Source organism: Salmo salar, chromosome 15 (genome assembly GCF_965601325.2).
Source record: "Salmo salar chromosome 15, fSalSal1, whole genome shotgun sequence".
In the NCBI taxonomy this organism is placed as follows: Eukaryota; Metazoa; Chordata; class Actinopteri; order Salmoniformes; family Salmonidae; genus Salmo; species Salmo salar.
The window spans coordinates 55797991-55821004 of NC_138305.1; the positions used below are offsets into that span (position 1 = coordinate 55797991).

General features: G+C 43.7%; 2 protein-coding genes across 3 annotated transcripts; one reads left to right on the forward strand and one right to left on the reverse strand.

The window, feature by feature from the left end:
• The first annotated feature begins 78 nt into the window (after positions 1-78).
• On the forward strand, positions 79-12054 carry LOC106571612 (glutaredoxin-related protein 5, mitochondrial). The gene is made up of 2 exons (XM_014144873.3): positions 79-522; positions 9502-12054. Exons 1-2 carry the CDS (start codon positions 213-215, stop codon positions 9672-9674), a joined length of 483 nt encoding a protein of 160 aa, XP_014000348.1. The 5' UTR covers positions 79-212; the 3' UTR covers positions 9675-12054.
• A 2365-nt stretch (positions 12055-14419) lies between these two features.
• On the reverse strand, positions 14420-22836 carry ints9 (integrator complex subunit 9). Of its 2 annotated transcripts, none has more exons than XM_014144866.3 (16): positions 22709-22836; positions 21740-21867; positions 21284-21344; positions 21124-21186; positions 20841-20980; positions 20454-20540; positions 18341-18461; positions 18005-18251; positions 17634-17814; positions 17324-17384; positions 16975-17146; positions 16612-16736; positions 16225-16392; positions 15919-16017; positions 15649-15786; positions 14420-14924 (listed from the first exon to the last, which is right to left on the reverse strand). In XM_014144866.3, the coding sequence occupies exons 2-16, from the start codon at positions 21802-21804 to the stop codon at positions 14748-14750; spliced, it is 1905 nt and encodes a 634-aa protein (XP_014000341.1). In that variant the 5' UTR covers positions 21805-21867; positions 22709-22836; the 3' UTR covers positions 14420-14747. The 2 variants fall into 2 exon arrangements, with proteins under 2 accessions (XP_014000341.1, XP_014000340.1); XM_014144865.1 differs by lacking the exon at positions 22709-22836 and adding an exon at positions 22212-22700.
• Positions 22837-23014: the final 178 nt, after the last annotated feature.

Here is a 23014-nt window from a genome sequence, read left to right on the forward strand (position 1 = left end):
ACGATTGTTATTGCCGTTTACGTGAACCAATGGCAAACGTGCCGGAATTTATGCTGTCCAATCAACGTTCAGATGTAGTTGCTTCCATCTTGGCATATCGAGGTGGATGTTTGCGTCTGAACTGAACTACCATAGAGTTTGTACTGTCTTTGGCTCAACTGTGTTGCTGTCTGTAATTTAACACAATATTTTTCTAAAGTCTAACGAAAACCATGAACAACCTAATTCGGTTAACTGTTCGCTGTTTTCGGTTGAGTTCGTCGGTCTATCTACCGAGGAAAGTTGATGGACAAAATGTGTCGTTGCCAACATTGAAGTCTTCGGCCCGGTTCATGTGTTCGGCGCCCTTACAGACAGATCTTGGCGATATGGTGAAAAAAGACAAGGTGGTGGTGTTTATGAAAGGGACGCCTGCCCAGCCGATGTGTGGCTTCAGTAATGCCGTGGTTCAGATCTTGAGGATGCATGGTGTGAATGAATATGCTGCATATAACGTGTTGGATGACCAGGATCTCAGACAAGGTCAGTACAGCTAGCTACCGTTACAGCTATAACGTAAGCTATAGCTACTGTCACTTTTTACTTCCTATCCTACAGTACTAGCCTACTTTTTTTTTTTCAAGCCTTGATATATTTGAATTTTTTAATAGAAATTGTTTCAGTAAAATTACTAATCTCTATATGTGGCTGGCTGTATGTATGGTACATTACCCTGTCCAAAAGTAGTTGTGCGCCTTTTAAAATGCTATATTAGGTTCAAAGTTTTATCTGTGTTCTGCAGCAGGTCAAAGAGGGCGTGGTTCATGTCAACGTTAAGACGACTTATGCAATGACATTTATTTGGCTTGTATTCGCAATTTCTGTGACTAGGTAGTATCCTTCATTTTTACCATGGCTGTTGCTATTCAATGGGTCTAGGAGAGACATTGTGTAGCAGCCTGAACATAGGGAAATGCCTACTTCCAACATAAGTGTGTCAGAATTGTGTCAGTTGTGGTAGATTCATCTTGCAACACCAGCACACTGCTGAAATTGGGACATAATACTAATAGGCTGACCACGCGAGCGTTACAAAATAAATTTAGAAATCTATGTTATTAAATTATTGCATTACCAAGTGCTAAAATAGAAGTCCTTTCTATTTCTGACGCAAATCACGCTGCAAGTCCTGCCTCTCCCATCTCCTCATTGGTTTATAGAAGCAGGTACCCACGTGCCATCTCCTCATTGGTTATACCCAAGTGGGTGATTGAAAGATGAACTGTGTTGCTGGTCGGTGTAGTAATACTATGAAAGTTTAGATGCCAATCACCATATAAGTTCAAAGATGAAAAGCCTGGAAGGAGGAGAGATGACTAGAAACGATTCGGTTGACCGTGTTTATGTGTGGATTAATTGTCGGAGTGGAGGACCTTGTGCATTTCAGGTAAAATAACTCAATGTTTATATCCCAGGACAAATTAGCTAGCAACAGTAAGCTAGCTAAATAGGACAAATTTATCTAGCAAGTGCAAGCTAACTAGCTAAATTGCCATAAATGTTTAATGCTTTTCGACCTGTTCCCAAATTTAATGTAATTGGTTCAGAGTTTGTTTTGATATTTTAACCTGCATGTTGTGATCGCGTTTGGTGTAGGAGGACAAAATAAATTAATGTATGATGGCGCACGCTCGCAGCCGGTTTGGGTTCCGTGTTAAGATGGTGCCATACTGTAGAGCAGCCGTTTTGCGAGCTCCGACCCAACTTTGCTAATTAGTGATTATTTTGCCATTTATTGATACTTTATTTTCACGCAATGTATCCGCTATCATTTCTTATAACCGACAATAACTTTTGAACATCAGATCGGCTGTTACTTAACTCAATTCTTACTTCATTTACATTTAAGTCATTTAGCAGACGCTCTTATCCAGAGCGACTTACAAATTGGTGCATTCACCTTATGATATCCAGTGGAACAACCACTTTACAATAGTACATCTATATCTTTTTTTTGGGGGGGGGGGGGGGGGTAGAAGGATTACTTTATCCTATCCTAGGTATTCCTTAAAGAGGTGGTGTTTCAGGTGTCTCCGGAAGGTGGTGATTGACTCCGCTGTCCTGGCGTCGTGAGGGAGCTTGTTCCACCATAGGGGTGCCAGAGCAGCGAACAGTTTTGACTGGGCTGAGCGGGAACTGTACTTCCTCAGAGGTAGGGGGGCCAGCAGGCCAGAGGTGGATGAACGCAGTGCCCTTGTTTGGGTGTAGGGCCTGATCAGAGCCTGAAGGTACGGAGGTGCCGTTCCCCTCACAGCTCCGTAGGCAAGCACCATGGTCTTGTAGCGGATGCGAGCTTCAACTGGAAGCCAGTGGAGAGAGCGGAGGAGCGGGGTGACGTGAGAGAACTTGAACACCAGACGGGCTGCGGCGTTCTGGATGAGTTGTAGGGGTTTAATGGCACAGGCAGGGAGCCCAGCCAACAGCGAGTTGCAGTAATCCAGACGGGAGATGACAAGTGCCTGGATTAGGACCTGCGCCGCTTCCTGTGTGAGGCAGGGTCGTGCTCTGCGAATTTTGTAGAGCATGAACCTACAGGATCGGGTCACCGCCTTGATGTTAGTGGAGAACGACAGGGTGTTCTCCAGGGTCACGCCAAGGTTCTTAGCACTCTGGGAGGAGGACACAATGGAGTTGTCAACCGTGATGGCGAGATCATGGAACGGGCAGTCCTTCCCCGGGAGGAAGAGCAGCTCCGTCTTGCCGAGGTTCAGCTTGAGGTGGTGATCCGTCATCCACACTGATATGTCTGCCAGACATGCAGAGATGCGATTCGCCACCTGGTTATCAGAAGGGGGAAAGGAGAAGATTAATTGTGTGTCGTCTGCATAGCAATGATAGGAGAGGCCATGTGAGGATATGACAGAGCCAAGTGACTTGGTGTATAGCGAGAATAGGAGAGGGCCTAGAACAGAGCCCTGGGGGACACCAGTGGTGAGAGCACGTGGTGCGGAGACAGATTCTCGCCACGCCACCTGGTAGGAGCGACCTGTCAGGTAGGACGCAATCCAAGCGTGAGCCGCGCCGGAGATGCCCAACTCGGAGAGGGTGGAGAGGAGGATCTGATGGTTCACAGTATCAAAGGCAGCAGATAGGTCTAGAAGGATGAGAGCAGAGGAGAGAGAGAGTTAGCTTTAGCAGTGCGGAGAGCCTCCGTGACACAGAGAAGAGCAGTCTCAGTTGAATGACCAGTCTTGAAACCTGACTGATTTGGATGAAGGTCATTCTGAGAGAGATAGCAGGAGAGCTGGCCAAGGACGGCACGTTCAAGAGTTTTGAAGAGAAAAGAAAGAAGGGATACTGGTCTGTAGTTGACATCGGAGGGATCGAGTGTAGGTTTTTTCAGAAGGGGTGCAACTCTCGCTCTCTTGAAGACGGAAGGGACGTAGCCAGCGGTCAAGGATGAGTTGATGAGCGAGGTGAGGTAAGGGAGAAGGTCTCCGGAAATGGTCTGGAGAAGAGAGGAGGGGATAGGGTCAAGCGGGCAGGTTGTTGGGTGGCCGGCCGTCACAAGACGCAAGATTTCATCTGGAGAGAAAGGGGAGAAAGAGGTCAAAGCACAGGGTAGGGCAGTGTGAGCAGGACCAGCGGTGTCGTTTGACTTAGCAAACGAGGATCGGATGTCGTCGACCTTCTTTTCAAAATGGTTGACGATGTCATCCGCAGAGAGGGAGGGGGGGAGGAGGATTCAGGAGGGAGGAGGAGAAGGTGGCGAAGAGCTTCCTAGGGTTAGAGGCAGATGCTTGGAATTTAGAGTGGTAGAAAGTGGCTTTAGCAGCAGAGACAGAAGAGGAAAATGTAGAGAGGAGGGAGTGAAAGGATGCCAGGTCTGCAGGGAGGCGAGTTTTCCTCCATTTCCGCTCGGCTGCCCGGAGCCCTGTTCTGTGAGCTCGCAATGAGTCGTCGAGCCACGGAGCAGGAGGGGAGGACCGAGCCGGCCTGGAGGATAGGGGACATAGAGAGTCAAAGGATGCAGAAAGGGAGCAGAGGAGGGTTGAGGAGGCAGAATCAGGAGATAGGTTGGAGAAGGTTTGATCAGAGGGAAGAGATGATAGGATGGAAGAGGAGAGAGTAGCGGGAGAGAGAGAGCGAAGGTTGCGACGGCGCAATACCATCCGAGTAGGGGCAGAGTGAGAAGTGTTGGATGAGAGCGAGAGGGAAAAGGATACAAGGTAGTGGTCGGAGACTTGGAGGGGAGTTGCAATGAGATTAGTGGAAGAACAGCATCTAGTAAAGATGAGGTCAAGCGTATTGCCTGCCTTGTGAGTAGGGGGGAAGGTGAGAGGGTGAGGTCAAAAGAGGAGAGGAGTGGAAAGAAGGAGGCAGAGAGGAATGAGTCAAAGGTAGACGTGGGGAGGTTAAAGACACCCAGAACTGTGAGAGGTGAGCCATCCTCAGGAAAGGAGCTTATCAAGGCGTCAAGCTCATTGATGAACTCTCCAAGGGAACCTGGAGGGCGATAAATTATAAGGATGTTAAGCTTGAAAGGGCTGGTAACTGTGACAGCATGGAATTCAAAGGAGGCGATAGACAGATGGGTCAGGGGAGAAAGAGAGAATGTCCACTTGGGAGAGATGAGGATTCCAGTGCCACCACCCCGCTGGCCAGATGCTCTCGGGGTATGCGAGAACACGTGGGCAGACGAGGAGAGAGCAGTAGGAGTAGCAGTGTTATCTGTGGTAATCCATGTTTCCGTCAGCGCCAAGAAGTCGAGGGACTGGAGGGTAGCATAGGCTGAGATGAACTCTGCCTTGTTGGCCGCAGACTGGCAGTTCCAGAGGCTGCCGGAGACCTGGAACTCCACGTGGGTCGTGCGCGCTGGGACCACCAGGTTAGTGGCAGCGGCCACGCGGTGTGAAGCGTTTGTATGGCCTGTGCAGAGGGGAGAGAACAGGGATAGACAGACACATAGTTGACAGGCTACAGAAGAGGCTACGCTAATGCAAAGGAGATTGGAATGACAAGTGGACTACACGTCTTGAATGTTCAGAAAGTTAAGCTTACGTTGCAAAAATCTTATTGACTAAAATGATACAGTACTGCTGGCTGGTGAAATGGGCTAGCTAGCAGTGGCTGCGTTGTTGACTTTGTTTGAAAGTGTAGCTGGCTAGGTAACCTCGATAGTTTCAGTACTACACCTTATCATGATACAAAGGCAACTAAGTAGCTAGCTAACATAACACTAATCAAGACGTTCCGGTTTCGCTCAAGCGCCGTCGGTATGTTGGCGGTTGGTGGCGTCGCGGGGGACGAAGCTGGCTGCCCTCGCCCCCCCTGCGCCGGCGCCCTACACTCACGCGGTTGGCTCAGGCTGCTGTCGGGAGGGCAGCAGCAGGGGGGAGTGCGGGGGCGCTGGGGCGGCGCGCGGGACGAAAATAGCTGGCTAGCTAACCTCGATAATTACTCTAAACTACACAGTTATCTTAGATGCAAAGACAACTATGTAGCTCGCTAACACTACACTAATCAAATCGTTCCGTTGTAATGTATTAGTTTCTACAGTGCTGCGAGTCGGTAGAAGTTGGCTAGCTAGCAGTGTTGACTATGTTAGGTGAACGGCGGCGGACGAAAATAGCTGGCTAGCTAACCTCGATAATTACTCTAAACTACACAATTATCTTGATACAAAGACAGCTATGTAGCTAGCTAAAAAATTGCTCAGATCAAACAAATCAAACTGTTGTAATGTAATGAAATTTAATATTACCTGCGGAGCGAAGTGCAGCACGACTACTCGCTCTGTAAGTCCGACCTAATTTTCGGGGTATCCAAGAGGAAACGCCGGCGTTAGAGGCAAGAGAGGAGGAGTCCCTTCGAGGTTAACCTCTCTGGGATTGTCCCACCTCGACAACAGCCAGTGAAATTCTAGGGCGCCACATTCAAACAACAGAAATCTCAAAATTAACATTCCTCAAGCATACAAGTATTATACACCATTTTAAAGACACTTCTTGTTAATCCAACCACAGTGTCCGATTTCAAAAAGGCTTTACGGCGAAAGCACACCATGCGACTATGTTAGGCCAGCGCCTAGCCACAAAAAAAACATACAGACATTTTCCAGCCAAGGAGAAGACTCGCAAAAGTCAGAAATAGCGATTTAAATTAATCACTTACCTTTGATCTTCATCTGTTGGCTCTCCCAGGACTCCATGCTACACAATAAATGTTCAATAAATTCCCACTATGTCCAAATACCTCCGTTTTGTTCGTGCGTTTTAGTTCAGTAATCCAAAGGCACAAAGCGCTCTCACAACATTCAGACGAAAAGTCAAAAAAGTTCCATCAAAGTTCGTAGAAACATGTCAAACGATGTTTATAATCAAACCTTAGGATCTTTTTATCATAAATGTTCAATAATATTTCAACCGGACAATACTGTTTTCATTAGAAAAGAAAGGTTCGCTGCTTCCCCAATCAAAAGCCCTGGATTAACACAGGTTGACGCTAAAATAAAGGACAGGGCTACCACACGGAGGACTATCGCAGACAACAACTCTGAGGCTACGGCTGAGGACTGGAACAAATACAAGACGTCCCACTACGACCTCCGCAGACTCATCAAACAAGTAAAAGGACAATCTAGGAATAAAGGCCCTGATGCATGTGGCAGGTGTACAGTCTATTACGGATTACAAAGAAAGACCCAGCTGTGATCTGCCCAGCGATACCTCTACCAGTCGAACTGAATGCATTTTATTCATGCTTCGACAATAACACTGTGATGTGCGTGAAGGCCACCACCAACCTAGAGGCTGATCTCACTCTGAGGCCGTCGTGACTAAGGTCTTAAATCATGTCAACACTCAAGACTGTGGGGCCGGACGGTATTCCAGGGTGCGTTCTCAGAGCATGTGCAGAATAGCTGGCAGGCATATTTACGGTCATTTTCAACCTCTCCTTATCTCTGTAATCCCCACATCTTAAGCAGACCACAATCATTCCTGTTCCCAAGAACACTAAGGCTTCATGCCACAATGACTACCACCCTGTAGCACAGACATCTGTAATCATACTTTTACTTTAAAAGGCTGATTATGGCACACATCAACCACAACCTCTCCCTCAACGTCAGTAAGACCAAGGAGTCCACACACGTGCACAGTCGTGAATAAGGCATGAAAGGTTTGGCATGGGCCCTCAAATCTTCCAAGTTCTGCAGCTGCACCATTGAGAGCATCTTGACTGGCTGCATCACAGCTTCGCATGGCAACAGCACCGCCCTCGATCGCATGGCCCTACAAAGGGTGGTGTGGACAGCCCAGTACATCACTGGGGCCAAGCTCCCTGCCGTCCAGGACCTCTAAATCAGGCGGTGTGAAAGGAAGGCCCGGGAAATCGTTAGACTCCAGCCACCCAATAGACAATTCTCTGCTTCTGCACAGCAAGAGGTACCGGTGCATCAAGTCTGACACCAACTGGCTCCTGAACAGCTTCTATCCCCAAGTCACAAGACTGCTAAATAGCTATCAAAATGGCTGCACAGACTATCTCAGTTGACACTTTTTTGCACTCTCTATGCATACGCACAGAACTCTACACACTCGCGCACACTGACACAACGACACACACTCCATTTGCTCAAACACAACATGCACACACATTTATACTGACTCTACACACACACACACTCACATACATACAATCATCATATATGTGGCTGCTACTCTGTTTATCATATATCCTGATGCCCCTATAAATATCTACCTCTATTGCTCCAGTATCCCTGCACATTGTAAATATTGTATTAGAACTGACCCTGTATATAGCTTACTTGGTTCTTGTGTTCATATTTTTATTTCTTGTGTGTTCTAGTTCTACCTTTTTGTCTGTTATTTTTAGTATTATTGATTACGGCATTGTTGGGTTTAGAAAGAAAGGGATTTCAGTGTACTTCTGCACGTGACATATGAAAATTTAAACTAGAGGTCGATAGATTATGATTTTTCAGAGCCGATACCGATTATTGGAGGACCCAAAAAAAAGCCGAAACCGATTAATCTGCCAATTTTTTATATATATATATATATATATATATATATATATATATATATGTATGTATGTATGTATATATGTGTATTTGTAATAATGACAATTACAATAAGTGTTCATTCAGTATTGTTGTAACTTAATATAATACATAAATAAAAATCGATTTAGTCTCAAATAAATAATGAAACATGTTCAATTTGGTTTAAATATTGTAAAAACACAGTGTTGGAGAAGAAAGTAGAAGTGCAATATGTGCCATGTAAAAAAGCTAACATTTTTAGTTCCTTGCTCAGAACATGAGAACAAATGAAAGCTGGTGGTTCCTTTTAACATGAGTCTTCCATATTCCCAGTTAAGAAGTTTCAGGTTGTAGTTATTATAGGACTATTTCTCTCTCTACCATTTGTATTTCATATACCTTTGACTATTGGATGTTCTTATAGGCACTATAGTATTGCCAGCCTAATCTCGGGAGTTGAAGTAATAAACAGCGCTGTGCTTCAAGCATTGCGAAGAGCTGCTGGCAAGCGCAGGTAAGTGCTGTTTGAATGAATGCTTACGAGCCTGCTGCTGCCTACCACCACTCAGTCAGACTGCTCTATCAAATATTTAATCATAAACTTAATAATAATAAATACATAAATATGAGCCTTAGGTCATTAATAAGGTAAAATCCGGAAACTATCATTCCGAAAACAAAACATTTATTCTTTCAGTGAAATACAGAACCGTTCCGTATTTTATCGAACGGGTGGCATCCATAAGTCTAAATATTGCTGTTACATTGCACAACCTTCAATGTTATGTAAAGAATTCTGGCAAATTAATTAGCCTTTGTTAGGAAGAAATGGTCTTATCACAGTTCGCAACGAGCCAGGCGGCCCAAACTGCTGCATATACCCTGACTCTGCTTGCACAGAACGCAAGAGAAGTAACTCAATTTTCATAGTTAATATTGCCTGCTAACATGAATTCCTTTTAACTAAATATGCAGGTTTAAAAGAATATACTTGTGTATTGATTTTAAGAAAGGCATTGATGTTTATGGTTAGGTACATTGGTGCAACGACGGTGCTTTTTTTGCGAATGCGCGTGTTAAATCATCACCCGTTTGGCAAAGTAGGCTGTGATTCGATAAATTAACAGGCACCGCATTGATTATTTGCAACGCAGGACAAGCTAGTTAAACTAGTAATATCATCAACCATGTGTAGTTAACTAGTGATTATGTGAAGATTGATTGTTTTAAATAAGATAAGTGTAATGCTAGCTAGCAACTTACCTTGGCTCCTTGCGGCACTTGCGTAAGAGGTGGTCAGCCTGCCACGCAGTCTCCTCGTGGAATGCAATGTAACGTCCAAAAATACCCATTTGTTATGAAAACTTGAAATCGGTCGACCTCTACTTTAAACATAATGGAAGTGTTGGATGGATATTGGTAATAGTTACACGTGAACTCTGTCTCTCTTACAGGAGTGAAGGACTTCTCCAACTGGCCCACAATCCCGCAGATTTTCTTAAATGGCGAGTTTGTGGGCGGCTGTGACATCTTCCTACAGATGCACCAGAACGGAGACCTGGTAGAGGAGCTCCAGAAGCTGGGGATCCGCTCTGCACTGCTGGACGCCGAAAAGGAATCCAAGTAGACAAACCCGTCGGTCGGTGTCCAGTCCAGAGAAAGCTAGAGGTTGACTGTATTGCCCAGTCTCTGGTTGACTTTTAGGCCCGTTAACCCTGCACTTGTGTAGATCTGAGAGAATTGGTTAGATATACTTGTAAGCCATATAGGGGATGGTCCACCTTGTAAGCCACATAGTGAAAGTTCTCCAAAGACACTGGCAAGGTGGAGCTACTAGAATGTATAGTCATTTAGCAGACACTCTTATCCACAGCGACTTACAGGAGCAATTAGGGTGAAGTACCTTGCTCAAGGGCACATCGACAGATTTTTCACCTAGTTGAATCGGGGATTCAAACAAGCGACCTTTCGGTTACTGGCCCAATGCTCTTAAACGCTAAGCTACATGTCCAGTAATTTCAGATCTACACAAGAGCCTAGGCGGATAGGGGCTAAGGGTTAATTTGGGATTGGGCATTTGAAGTGGTGGCTGAGCCCCAGTGTCCCTTCCACAAGCCCTATAAGAAGGTGTGTGTGATACTATAGAACTGAAGACCAAACTGCCCTCAGGTGACTAGGATATGAGATGTCAAACCATCACCCATATGATATCTCCAAAACCCACTGCCTGTACTGTGCCTTCTGAAAAGTATCCACACTCCTTGACTTTTTCTACATTTTGTTGTTACAGCCTGAATTTAAAATGGATTAAATTGAGATTTTGTGTCACTGGATTACACACAATACCCCATAATGTCAAAGTGGAATTATGTTTTTAGACAGTTTTACAAAATAATTAAAAATGAAAAGCTGAAATGTCTTGAGTCAATAAGTATTCAACCCCTTTGTTATGGTAAGCCTAAATACATTCAGTTGCATTGACTCACTGTGTGTAATAAGTGTTTAACATGATCGTTGAATGACTACCTCATCTCTGTACTTCTAACACACAATTATCTGTAAGGTCCCTCAGTCAAACAATGAATTTCAAACACAGATTCAACCACAGTGGCCAGGGGGGGTTTCCAATGCCTTGCAAAGAAGGGTACCTATTGGTAGATGGGTAAAAAAATGACAATGGAGACATTGAATATTCCTTTGAGTATGGTGATGTTATTAATTACACTTTGGATGGTATGTCAATACTCCCAGTCACTACAAAGATACAGGGTCCTTCCTAATTCAGCTACTGAGGATGGATCAACAACATTGTCGTTACTCCACAATACTAACCTAAATGCCATGGCGAAAAGGAAGCCTGTACAGAATACAAATATTCCAAAACATGCATCCTGTTTGCAAAAGGCACTAAAGTAAAACTGTGGCCAAGAAATATCCTGAATACAAAATGTTATGTTTCGGGCAAGCACAACAAATCACTGAGTACCACTCTTCATATTTTCAAGCATGGTGGTCTCTGCATCATGTTATGGGTATGCTTGTCATCCTCAAGGACTAGGGACTTTTAAAGGTGAAAAATAAACAGAGTAGAGCTAGGCACATGCAAAATTTGAGAGTAAAAGCTGGTTTAGTCTGCTTTCCAACAGACACTGGGAGGCAAATTCACCTTTCAGCAGGACAGTAACCTAAAACACGAGGCCAAATATACACTGGATTTGCTTACCAAGACCACATTGAATGTTCCTGTGTGGCCTATTTACAGTTTTGACTTAAATTGGCTTGAAAATCTATGGCAAGACTTGAAAATGGCTGTCAAGTAATGATCAACAACCAACTTGACAGAGCTGGAAGAATTTAAAAAAGATTATTGTACAATCCAGGTGTGCAAAAATGATACTAAGAGGTATTGACTCAGGGGTGTGAATACATGTGTAAATGAGATTTCTGTATTTCATATTCAATGCATTTGCTACAATTTCTAAACGTTTTCACTGTCATTATGTGGTATTGTGTGTAGATGGTTAAGGGGGGAAAACTAATTCATTTTGAATTCGGGCTGTAACAACATTTGGAATAAGTCGAGGTATGAATACTTTCTGAAGGCACTGTATATGTTTAGTTTTCAAATATAGTATTTCACGCTTATTTTCACTGAAGCATTTGTAGGTCCGCTCAAATGCAATGATCCACTTCCTCTTTTCTTTCTTCCTCAAGATGTTCACTTACCGGTATCCATTTTAATTAGATAAGGGGAAAGTAATGTGATGGGTAGCTTGCTTTTGTCTTGTCTAATTTGTCAACTCAGTAGTCATGTCAAGGAAGTAAGGGAGGTTACACTTTTTGAAGTATTTGAACAGGGCCCTACTTCCTGATAATCAATACATCAACATTTCCACCTGCTGCTTACATACATGTATTATGTAATGCTCATGTAGTACACTGTATATTTAATATATTTTACATTTAAAGGATATGTATTTGATCAATTAAATATTTTACAACACAAATGGTCAGTGTCTTGGAAATTCCTGATTTGGATTATGTTGCACTCTCGGATGCCTTTCAGGCTATGGGTAAAGTATTTTGTATTTGGTTTACACCAGGCTACTGCTCTTGTAACAATTGCTTATCATTTTGATGCCAGAGGCACTGGTTGTTGCTTTAGGGATCTCTGTGCCCTGCCTGTAACAGGATCTAGCCTAAGGGAAATACTTGAGACTATATAGCCTATCCCTCCAACTGCTCTCTCAATATACAGTTGAAGTCGGAAGTTTACATACTTAGGTTGGGAGTCATTAAAACAAATTTTTCAACCACTCCACAAATTTCTTGTCAACAAACTATAGTTTTGGCAAGTCGGTTAGGACATCTACTTTGTGCATGACACAAGTCATTTCTCCAACAATTTGTTTACAGATTATTTCACTGTATCACAATTCCAGTGGGTCAGAAGTTGACTTTTAAACAGCTTGGGATATTCCAGAAAATTATGTCATGGCTTTAGAAGCTTCTGATAGGCTAATTGACAATTTGAGTCAATTGGAGGTGTACTTGGGGATGTATTTCAAGACCTGCCTTCAAACTCAGTGCCTCTTTGCTTGCACATGGGAAAATCAAAAGAAATCAGCCAAGACCTCAGAAAAAAGATTGTAGACCTCCAGAAGTCTGGTTCATCCTTGGGAGCAATTTCCAACACCTGAAGGTACCACGTTCATCTGTACAAACAATAGTACGCAAGTATAAACACCATGGGACCACACAGCCGTCATACTGCTCAGGGAGGAGACGGGTTCTGTCTCCTTGAGATTAACGTACTTTGGTGCAAAAAGTGCAAATCAATCCCAAAACAACAGCAAAGGACATTGTGAAGATGCTGGAGGAAACAGGTACAAAAGTATCTATATCCACAGTAAAACGAGTCCTATATCGACATAACCTGAAAGGCTGCTCAGCAAGGAAGAAGCCACTGCTCCAAAACCGCCATAAAAAAGCCAGACTACGGTTTGCAACTACACATGGGGACATAGATCGTACTTTTTGGAGAAATGTCCTCTGGTCTGTTGAAACAAAAATAGAACTGTTTGGCCATAATGACCATCATTATGTTTGGAGGAAAAAGGGGGAGGCTTGCAAGCCGAAGAACACCATCCCAACCGTGAAGCACGGGGGTGGCAGCATAATGTTGTGGGGGTGCTTTGCTGCAGGAGGGACTGGTGCACTTCACAAAATAGATGGCATCATGAGGGAGGAATGTGAAGCAACATCTCAAGACATCAGTCAGGAAGTTAAAGCTTGGACGTAAATGGGTCTTAAAGACAACAAAGTCAAGGTATTGGAGTAGCCATCACAAAGCCCTGACCTCAATCCTATAGAGAATTTGTGGGCAAAACAGAAAAAGCATGTGCGAGTAAGGAGGGCTACAAACCTGACTCAGTTACACCAGCTCTGTCAGGAGGAATGGGCCAAAACTCACCCAACTTACTGTGGGAAGCTTGTGGAAGGCTACCTGAAATGTTTGACCCAAGTTACACTTATTTGGTAGCATTGCCTTTAAATTGTTTATGTAAACTTCTGACCCACTGGGAATGTGATGAAAGAAAATAAAGTGGTGATCCTAACTGATCTAAGACAGGGAATTTGTACCAGGATAAAATGTCAGGAATCGTGAAAAACTGAGTTTAAATGTATTTGGCTAAGGTGTATGTAAACTTCAACTGTATTTGTAACCTAAAAGCTGGTTCTATAGTTTGTTTCCACACTGAGGTTTATCAGCTCAGTCCTGTTAGGGGAATATCAAAATCCTGACAACTAAAATTAACAAACTCTTCTGTTCCAATTGGCCTTGCTCCAGTCCCGAGCCAAAACCTGACTACAGATCCCTTCACTGAATAAATGTGGACTTGGTCATGTCATGGGAGTTTAAGCAATAACAATTATTTAGTAAATTGTGAAATCTAACCATGCATAATGGAGGGTTGAGCTGTCCTGTCTTAAAGTATTTGGCAGTGAGGTACTTTGACTAAATGGAGCCTGTTCTAGTATTGTACTCTTTAAGCATGATCAATCTGGTTTTCATGACCTCCAAGTGACAGTATTGAGGAACTGCAATTATCAAATAAGGAATTCTCCCAAATAGCGTCTGTAAAGCACTGTCACACCCGCCTGTGGAATCCAGAGGAATTTTCACTTCCTCCTTGGTGGAGAGAGGACAATAAACAATGGACTTCTCACTGTTTGTTACTTTACCCTGAAAAGACTCAAATGAACAGTGTATTTTCTAGTGAATACAGGACCCTTCAGAAGGGATTTGAATATTGGTCCTGGACATTTTGTGTGTGGGATGATTCTCCTGAATCAATAAAAGTTACTAACTTTTTCCTTAATGTAGTTTATTACAAGATTATTTTATAAAAGTACTACGGTACCTGCTTACATACAAGACAAACAACAATGACATCACCAGCTGAACAGAGGAGACAAGCCGAGAAAGCCACTTCCAGCTATTGGAGTAGAGAAAGTGCATGTTTGAGATTGACTACATAGCAGTTGGTGACTAGACGGACTGATCTACCAATTATAATAAGTAGCCATTTAGAATGCCAAATTTGTAGAACAGTCCGTCTGCAGTTGCCAACTGCAATGTAACACTCAAACGTGCGCATTGAGGAAAATCGGTGCCGTTGAAGTCAGGGGGTAAAGGTCAGAATTTCATGAGGAAGCGCAGCACCAGGTCCCTGAGAGCGGTGCGGAGTGGCTCGTTGTCGTCACACACAATGTGTGTCCCGTCGTCCTCCAGCTGGATCAGGGTGTCCTCGGCCTGCAGGTGCAGAATGTGGCCGTCTGCTGTCTCTTCTACCTTGACCTCCGTGATACCGTGCTGGGAAGGAAGAGAAAGGAAAAAGGCCGCTGAGCCTAAATGGGTGCATATATGAAGAAACCGAAGTGTAAGGCAGAAGCTCTCCTGAGCCAATTGGTAGCTTGGAGGGAGAACTATCACCATACTGTTTACATGAACCCTGTCTCTTCAGATATGCTGATGCCAAAGGAATAGGGGGAAAGGCATACACATATGTAACCAGTGTTCAACGCTTTGAAGGTGTCCCTCTCACCCAATGAGATATATAAATAAATGGACACAGCCATTGATCACGTGACATTTATTCTTATGTGAAGACTCAATTGCGCATCGAAGCCAAATTAATCGGTTAAGATGGCATCTCATGGCAGAAATAACATGCGCAGTTTGAGCTATTCCAGGAAGTGATGTTGCAGGCTAGCGCAGTGCTGCCCCCTCTCATTGAGCAACTCAAGTTGAAGTCCGACCAGTGTACTGCAGGCTGCCATTAGCAACTAAATTATCCTTATAACTTCTGTGTTCGATTCTAAAATAATCAGTTCAAGGACATACATCTGGTGTATTAGAAGCAACTATTTGTACCGTGATTGTCTTTGAAATGTCTTTATTTACATGAAAATTGCCATTTTTCTATTCACTATAATGGGGGGCCCTGTTTTCTGCAACCAATGACTGCAGTACTGCGGTCGGCCTTTAACCTCCATGGTTTCAATAAGAGGGGGCAGTCGTTCTCCCCTGTTCTCACCTTGTGTAGCATGGCTAAGAAGGCTTCCAGGGGTACAGCTCCACTGAGCAGGGGTTTGGGGGCCAGCACTTCTGGGGGCTCCTCTACTACGCGCTTCCTCTTCTTGCTGGGGGGCAGCGGAGGGGGCTTGGGGACCGGCTGGTAGCACGCAGACAAGATAGTTAGTGGTGTATACATCACAGCTTTGCTACTGATACTAATGAATTTTCCTTTCTGGGCAATTTACTTATTCAACACATAATTACGCACACACACAAAACCTACACTGACCTGCAGCGTATGCTTGTTATCCTTGGACTGCAGAACTGCGGACACAGTTGCTACAGAGATGCCAGGTTTGATCTCAGAGGGCACTAGGGATTTGGCCAGCTACAGAGGGACGAGAGGTAGGGGTTTAGAGACTGTCAGGAAAAACCTAAGCAAAACCCTAATGTTCCATATAGTGCACACTACTTTTAGCCAGAAGGGGTTTATATATTGCTAGCCCTGATTTCCAGGCTTCTTCAAAACAGCAGAGTGATGAACGAGACTTAGGAGTATAGAAACGCCAGACAAGTGTGTTGCAACAGGCCCTACCTCTGGCAGCAGCTGGATGCGTTCCCAGCGGCGTCTGAAGGGCAGGCCCAGCACAGAGCAGCGGCGATAGGGCATGGGAGGGGGCTGCAGCTCCAGCATCAAGTCTGAGCGGTGGGACTGGGCTGGTGGGGGCTGGGTGTACTGCTCTGGACACACCACATGGAGAGGCTGGGAGGGGAGGTTATGTGCAAAAAGGTAGAGGAAGAACGTGTCCAAGATGAAAAAAAGGAAAGATATGACAAAAAGACAGGGAAAGAGAAGTACATTATACATGTATAATTGTAGTTGATTTGAACAAACTCAGTATCTCTTCACTTTCATTTTGAACTCAAAATATTCATTCACTTAAAAAAATATAAAAAAATCCAGATAGAGTAAATTGAGTACCTGGACCTCCTTGAGCAGCTTGGAGACCTGGTGGAAGTTGAGGCGAGTGTCAATGGGGCAGTACACACACTTCATGGCTAGGGGCTGGTACGGGGCTAACGCATCCAGGTAGGAGAAGTCTGGTTCTATGGAAGTGAGAGAACCATTTCAACAGTTAATTTATTAGACCACATATTTTAGGCACAGACTGTAACGAAAGGCACCTTGGGACCAAGGAAATTGGCGTTTTGTTTTATATAGTCGACTAATTATATTTCTTATGGACAGGTCAAGTCTCTTGTGACAGACTAGCTAGCGAGCACAGGATTAGGGACAGGGTACCATGGCTGGCAACTTGCCATGTTCTGGTACAGTTGTACTCACCAGTGAAGATTATAGTGTTGAGGGTAGATTTGCCCCACAGTTCCATGAAGTGCACCACGTCCCCGAAGCGAAGAGATGGGTGTCCGGTGAACACCACACACGGTTGCCGGAACTCACTGCTGAAGTCGCCATGGATACTGGGGTAGTGCTTCAACTTGTTCGTCTGAATCAGCTGAAACATATATAGACACAAGTGTCAGAGATAGGCCAACATACAGCTAAATTATAAAATGTATAAAGTTATGATAGATTGAGTAAGTCAAAGATGCAAATGAAATGCATGGTGCAATGTAATTTCATATGGCAGCAACTCTCTTTAAAATGAATTAATTTAAATACAGAGCCTTACCTCAGCGTGAGGGAAAGGAGGTTCTGGAAGGTAGACCTTGGACTGCTTATTGTGACAAAGCCTGATGGACGTGTAGGGAGAGGGGAAAAGTCTCATCTCCAGAGGCAAGTTTGCTACCAACAGTCATTTTTTTATTTAACCCAGGTTAACCTTTTTTACAGGTTTGTCTTGAGATTTTTATAATTTTATAAATAATTTTTTTCAATTACAAGAAAGAGATGACAAAGTGAAATCTACAGACAGCTCAAAAAGCACTAGTCATAGAAAGAATGTGCTAGAAAAATGTGAATTCTATGGCTCTGGAACTCACCACTCTGCGAAGATCTGTGAGAACTCCAGAGAGCTGTTGGCGACGGGAGAGATGAAGTAGAAGGGGGTGGAGCCTAGATTGGCGTTCTCTATGAACTGGTAAAGACACTCCAGGAGATCATAGATCACCCCTGAGGAATAGCATGGCACCAGCACGTTGCCACCCGCACGGATCGTCATGGCTACAAGCACAACAGACAGTTTGGTCTGACAACATCATAGGTCAACCTGTAGTTAGCTTTCTGTGTACCTGTCTAAAAGTAAAGATTAGGTAATTGTACTGTTGATGGAGCAATGGACACTGATGACAGCCAATGACCATAGGAGTTGGCAAGACAGTACAAACAGATCTGGGAACAGGACACCACATACCTAGGTTACTGCAGAAGTCCCCTAGCATGCCATCTGGGTTGGCGGTTGGCATCTGTGTGAGGCCCGTCAGAATCAGAACGTCACTGTTCTTTAGGGAGCTCTGATCCATGGGCTGTGGGTGTGTGGTGAGGAGGGAGGAGCCAGAGACATATGAAACCTTCTCATAATGTGATTGGATGATCCAGTTAGAGCTACCCAATGAGTAACCAGAGCTCAGGGGTGTGACCTGCACGGCACCAAACAGCTCCTGGAGAGAGAAATTATAAAAGTTAGCTTAAGTTATTAGGTGAATTAGTGTGCGTGTTTGAATTATAGTGCACAAGACAGATCTCTTACCACTTTCTGCGAGTAGCCCACGAGCTGCACCTTGCTGAGAGCAGAGTTGACATCCTGTATACTGTAGCATCTCTTCCAAGTCGACACTTCAACAGCATCCTTCAGTGGGCCGGGGAGCAGCCTAAACAGACATTCAGTCTCTATATCAGGGCTCTTTAATCTTTTCTTGCCCAGGGACCCCCGTCATATTAGCAAATAAGGACAAGTAATCAACACATTTTAAAATGAATAGATTTGGTAGATAGTTTCATTATTTTGACCTCCCCACATTATAATTAGAAGAAATGTAAACTAATATAGCCTGTTAGCTAGAAAGGTAACTCCAAACTAGAGAAGTACATTTTCCTGAAGAAAATGTGTGTGCTTGCTAGCTTTTAAAAAAAGTATTTATGATATTGAAATAAGTTGCAGTAGTGGTAGTGACTGCTTAAGTAATGGTAGGAACTGGTTATAGCTGGAAAAGTAGTTAGATGGAGAAATGTGTTGACTGACTGACTGGCTAATTGATTGGATAGGATAGCCTGAACATGTGAAAGTTGGTTTGGTGTCTAGCTTGAACGGTTTAAAATGTAATGGCTAAACTCATCAAATGGGAGCACGTCATTTATTTTAGAATGCATCGTTTTGAATTATAACGACTCAACTGAAGCCGGGCTGGCACATCGTCCGCTTTGACACCCCGCTCAATTAGAACGCTTCTCTATTTTTGCCTTTTATCGATGGCACTGTATCACACAAAACAAAAAAGGTCATTATTCACATCTTTCAAGCTCATTTGAATTGGAAGAGGTAGCTAAGAGTTGAGGCTTTACCATACATGCTAAATTAGACCAATTCATCCACTTAAGGAAACACAACATTGCTACCAGCAAAGATGATTGAAGAATTGGCCTATCCTGCTAGTGTAACCGGTGTGAAATGGCTAGCTAGTTAGCGGTGCGTGCTAATAGCGTTTCAAATCGGACGTCACTTGCTCTGAGACTTTGAAGTAGTTGTTTCCCCTTGCTCTGCAAAAGCGGAGCGATGTGTAACGATGCTTCAAGGGTGACTGTCGTCTATGTGTGCAGAGGGTCCCTGGTTCGAGCCCAGGTAGGTGCAAGGAGAGGGACGGAAGCAATACTGTTACATTGATGCTGTTGACCCGGATCACTGGTTGCTGTGGAAAAGGGAGGTCAAAAGGGGTGTGAGTGTAACCGGTGTGAAATGCCTAGCTAGTTAGCAGGGTGCGCGCTAATAGCGTTTCAATCGGTGACGTCACTTGCTCTGAGACCTTGAAGTAGTTGTTTCACTTGCTCTGCCGCGGGGCTTTTGTGGAGCGATAGGTAACGATGCTTCATGGGAGGCAGTTGTTGATGTGTTCAGAGGGTTCCTGGTTCGAGCTAAGGTTGGGGCGAGGAGAGGGATGGAAGCAAAACTGTTACACTAGCATACAGTCAATACTCTGCCTGTCCCGTCTTTTCCACCTGCCTCGTTCTGCCTGCTTCTGGTGAGTTTTATCTTTACTGTTGGCGAGTTATTTTATCCCAATGAATGCAAATGTATATTGTTATAGTTGATCAAAGTTTATAAGAATTTTAAGTTAGGATAGCCTGAACGTTTTAAAGTTGATCTTGTAGCTTAATTGGCTAAGGAGTAGGAGCATTTTGAATAGCTCCCACTGTGTTTCTATGCTTCTCATTCCAACCCATGTTAATTTATGCACATTTTAAATGGTTATAGTGCAAAAATTATAAATAGTATCAAAAAGCCTTTGACAAGCAGAGTCATTTTGAACATCTCAACATTGGTTTGGTGTTGATAGCTTATATTCGTTTAAGCGCTAGAGCAAATAGAATAATAATAATAATAAATAATAATAAGACTATGCAAGAAATCTAGAATTGTGCTTCACCTTCAGCAAGCACACCTAACTAGGGCTGTGAAGATTATGTAATTACTTGTCAAGTAATCATGATTACTTGTCAGACCCCCGGTTGAATACCCCTGCTCTATATGATGCTTTTTCTCATGAAAATAGTGTGCTCTCAGTTTATGAATTACATGTATATCATTCATTGACATATCCTAAACTAATACATGGAGGGCATTGGTCAGGCCTGTCACCAAGCCATACCTTTGTATTTCCTTATACTTCCAGCAGGTAGCAGACTGGGCCTTGGGAACTCTCTCCATGAAGTTTACCAGCTCCTCCATTAGAAGTCTGAGGGCAGATGGGTAGAATCAGCTGGTGATATCTAACATCCCCTTGCCATTTTTTCTGGAATGTTGCCATTCTAATGATTCTAGAATGTGATTCTAAAAAGTGAATTGCTAGAATCACATTCTAGAATCACTACATTTTTCTGCAATGTTGCCAACAAGTCTTTACATTCCCTGTGTTGCCAATCCTAGAATGTGATTCTAGAATGTGATTTGCCATTTTTCTGAAATTGTTGCCAATTCTAGAATGTGATTCTAGAATGTGACAGATGATTCTAGTCACGGCAGTCACCCTCCCTACCTGCCGATCTGCAGCGTTGGTTCTGTGGCGTACACAGTCCCAGTGAAGCCTGTGTGCTCGGTGATGTAAGGCAGGGCCATCATACAATGGTAGTTGGAGATCAGGATGACGTCTATGGTGGACAGGTCCAGCAGCTCTTTCTGAGTGAGGAAGATGGACAAGGACACGATAAGTAAGACTACCACATTAACATGGGATGATGTTACCCACAGTGAATTATGAAGTGCCCAGGATAATTTTATTTACAGGTTGAAGGTCTGAATTATATCCAGGTTTACATTACCTCAGGGAGACAGAACTCTGGCTGTGAGTCTACAAAGACGCGACCTGCACACTCTTTCAGCTCCTGAAGGTAAACATGTGTGGAGGAATGTTGGTCAACTCAAATTATGAATAAATCCATAGTAGATGAATTAGACATGAAACAAAATGTGACCTCATACCTTCTCAAGGTTTATTGTGCCATCTTTAGACACCCATCCAGGGAGCTTGGAAAGCCTTGGGCTGGAAAAGAGAGAGAGAGGGTATTCTATCATCACGGTACGGCAGATGTAGGGGCAAATATGTCTTAATGGTAAATGTCTTCGTAATGTTAACCTAAGGGATTCTTTTTTGGGGGAAGATGTAGCCTCAATGCTAGCCTCGTTGAGAACCAGGCGTCCATAAATGGGAGTCGTGACAACAACGTGGTTTTTGAGGTATGCAACGCGAGACCACCCCAATGCTAACTGCTTTGTGGCCGATGTACAGCAGCACTGTTGTGAACCACAGCTGACATGAATAGGAACCATGTGTTTGATACCATTCCACTTATTCCGCTCCAGCCATTAGCACAAGCCCATTCTCCCAAATGAAGGTGCCACCAGCCTCCTGTGTTGTGAACATCACTTTAGTCTCACCTGTGCACCAGAGGCAGTGGTAGAAACTGCAGGACAGAGGTAGTGTCCAGCCCACAGTCCAACATGATGGTGGTGGATTTGAATTTGAGGACATTGCAAGGCAGGGTGGGGTGACCTGACAGACAGTACTGAAAGAAAGAGATGCCACACACATGTTCTCTCAACAGGCATGACAGCTAAGTTAGCTAGAACAACAATAGCAACTTGCATAGCAAATGCAACAGAAAAACGGTCTTGTCAATAATTGGTTGCTGGCTTGTCAGTGTTCAAAAACGTGCAAATGTGTGATAACTAGTTGCAGTACGTTAACTGTTAGCAAGGTAACGTTAACATGCTAGTCATGGCAAACAAAAAGAGCTACCGGTAATTGGCTAACCAGCTAGCCTAGCCAAGTAGCCATATCAACTGCATTAGCATACAAAAGATAGTATATCAGTTAATTGTAAATACTCCTCATGTTGGATCAACTCACCAATTTCATCTTTATCGATTATAATGTCGAGAAATCAAGTCTATCTACAACATTGTGGACAATTCTTACTATTGGACTACCGCTTTGTTGAAAACATAAATTGTTGAATTTACCACCCCCTACAGTTGTGGAGTACCAAGTGTCCTTGCATGAAAGAGTTCATCATTGACCTGTACACTATTGTGAGATAGTGGCTATTCATGTCATGAGGCTAGTAGCGTAGCATCTCTCTCCATTGAATACAGACGGTTGACGTCTACAACCCTCATTCAATATTCAAAAATGTATTACAATAATGAGATCCACCAATCCAAAGAAATAACAGGCGGAAGCTAAACAGCCCGCCGTGCCGCTTTGTGGTCAATGACTCCCATTGTTAGGGGATAGACATGTATCTTGTCAGTATATCCATAATCTTTGGATACACGCGAAATTAGTTTGCTAACGTTACATTAATTCCATGATGGAACGCAAATAATCTCAAACAGATTGCCTACCTACACACACATATTACTACATAGAAACCATGCAGAGAGAGACGCCAAGACCGTGCCCTGGCTCTGTCAGTCTGTAGATAGCTAACACTAAACTAAACAACTATCTACGTCAGTCGGTGGACCACTTAATAACAGATAGAACAAAGAGACAGATATTTCACTGCATGTAAAATGTGAAGCATCCGCTTGGCGTTTCCACTCACTACCAAATATGGTAGGGAGATGGCGGGCAGTTGGAAAATATGGAACGAGGTGTACTTTGACCGAAATTCAGCAAATTTTTCTCATCGATGAAACATTTGATCT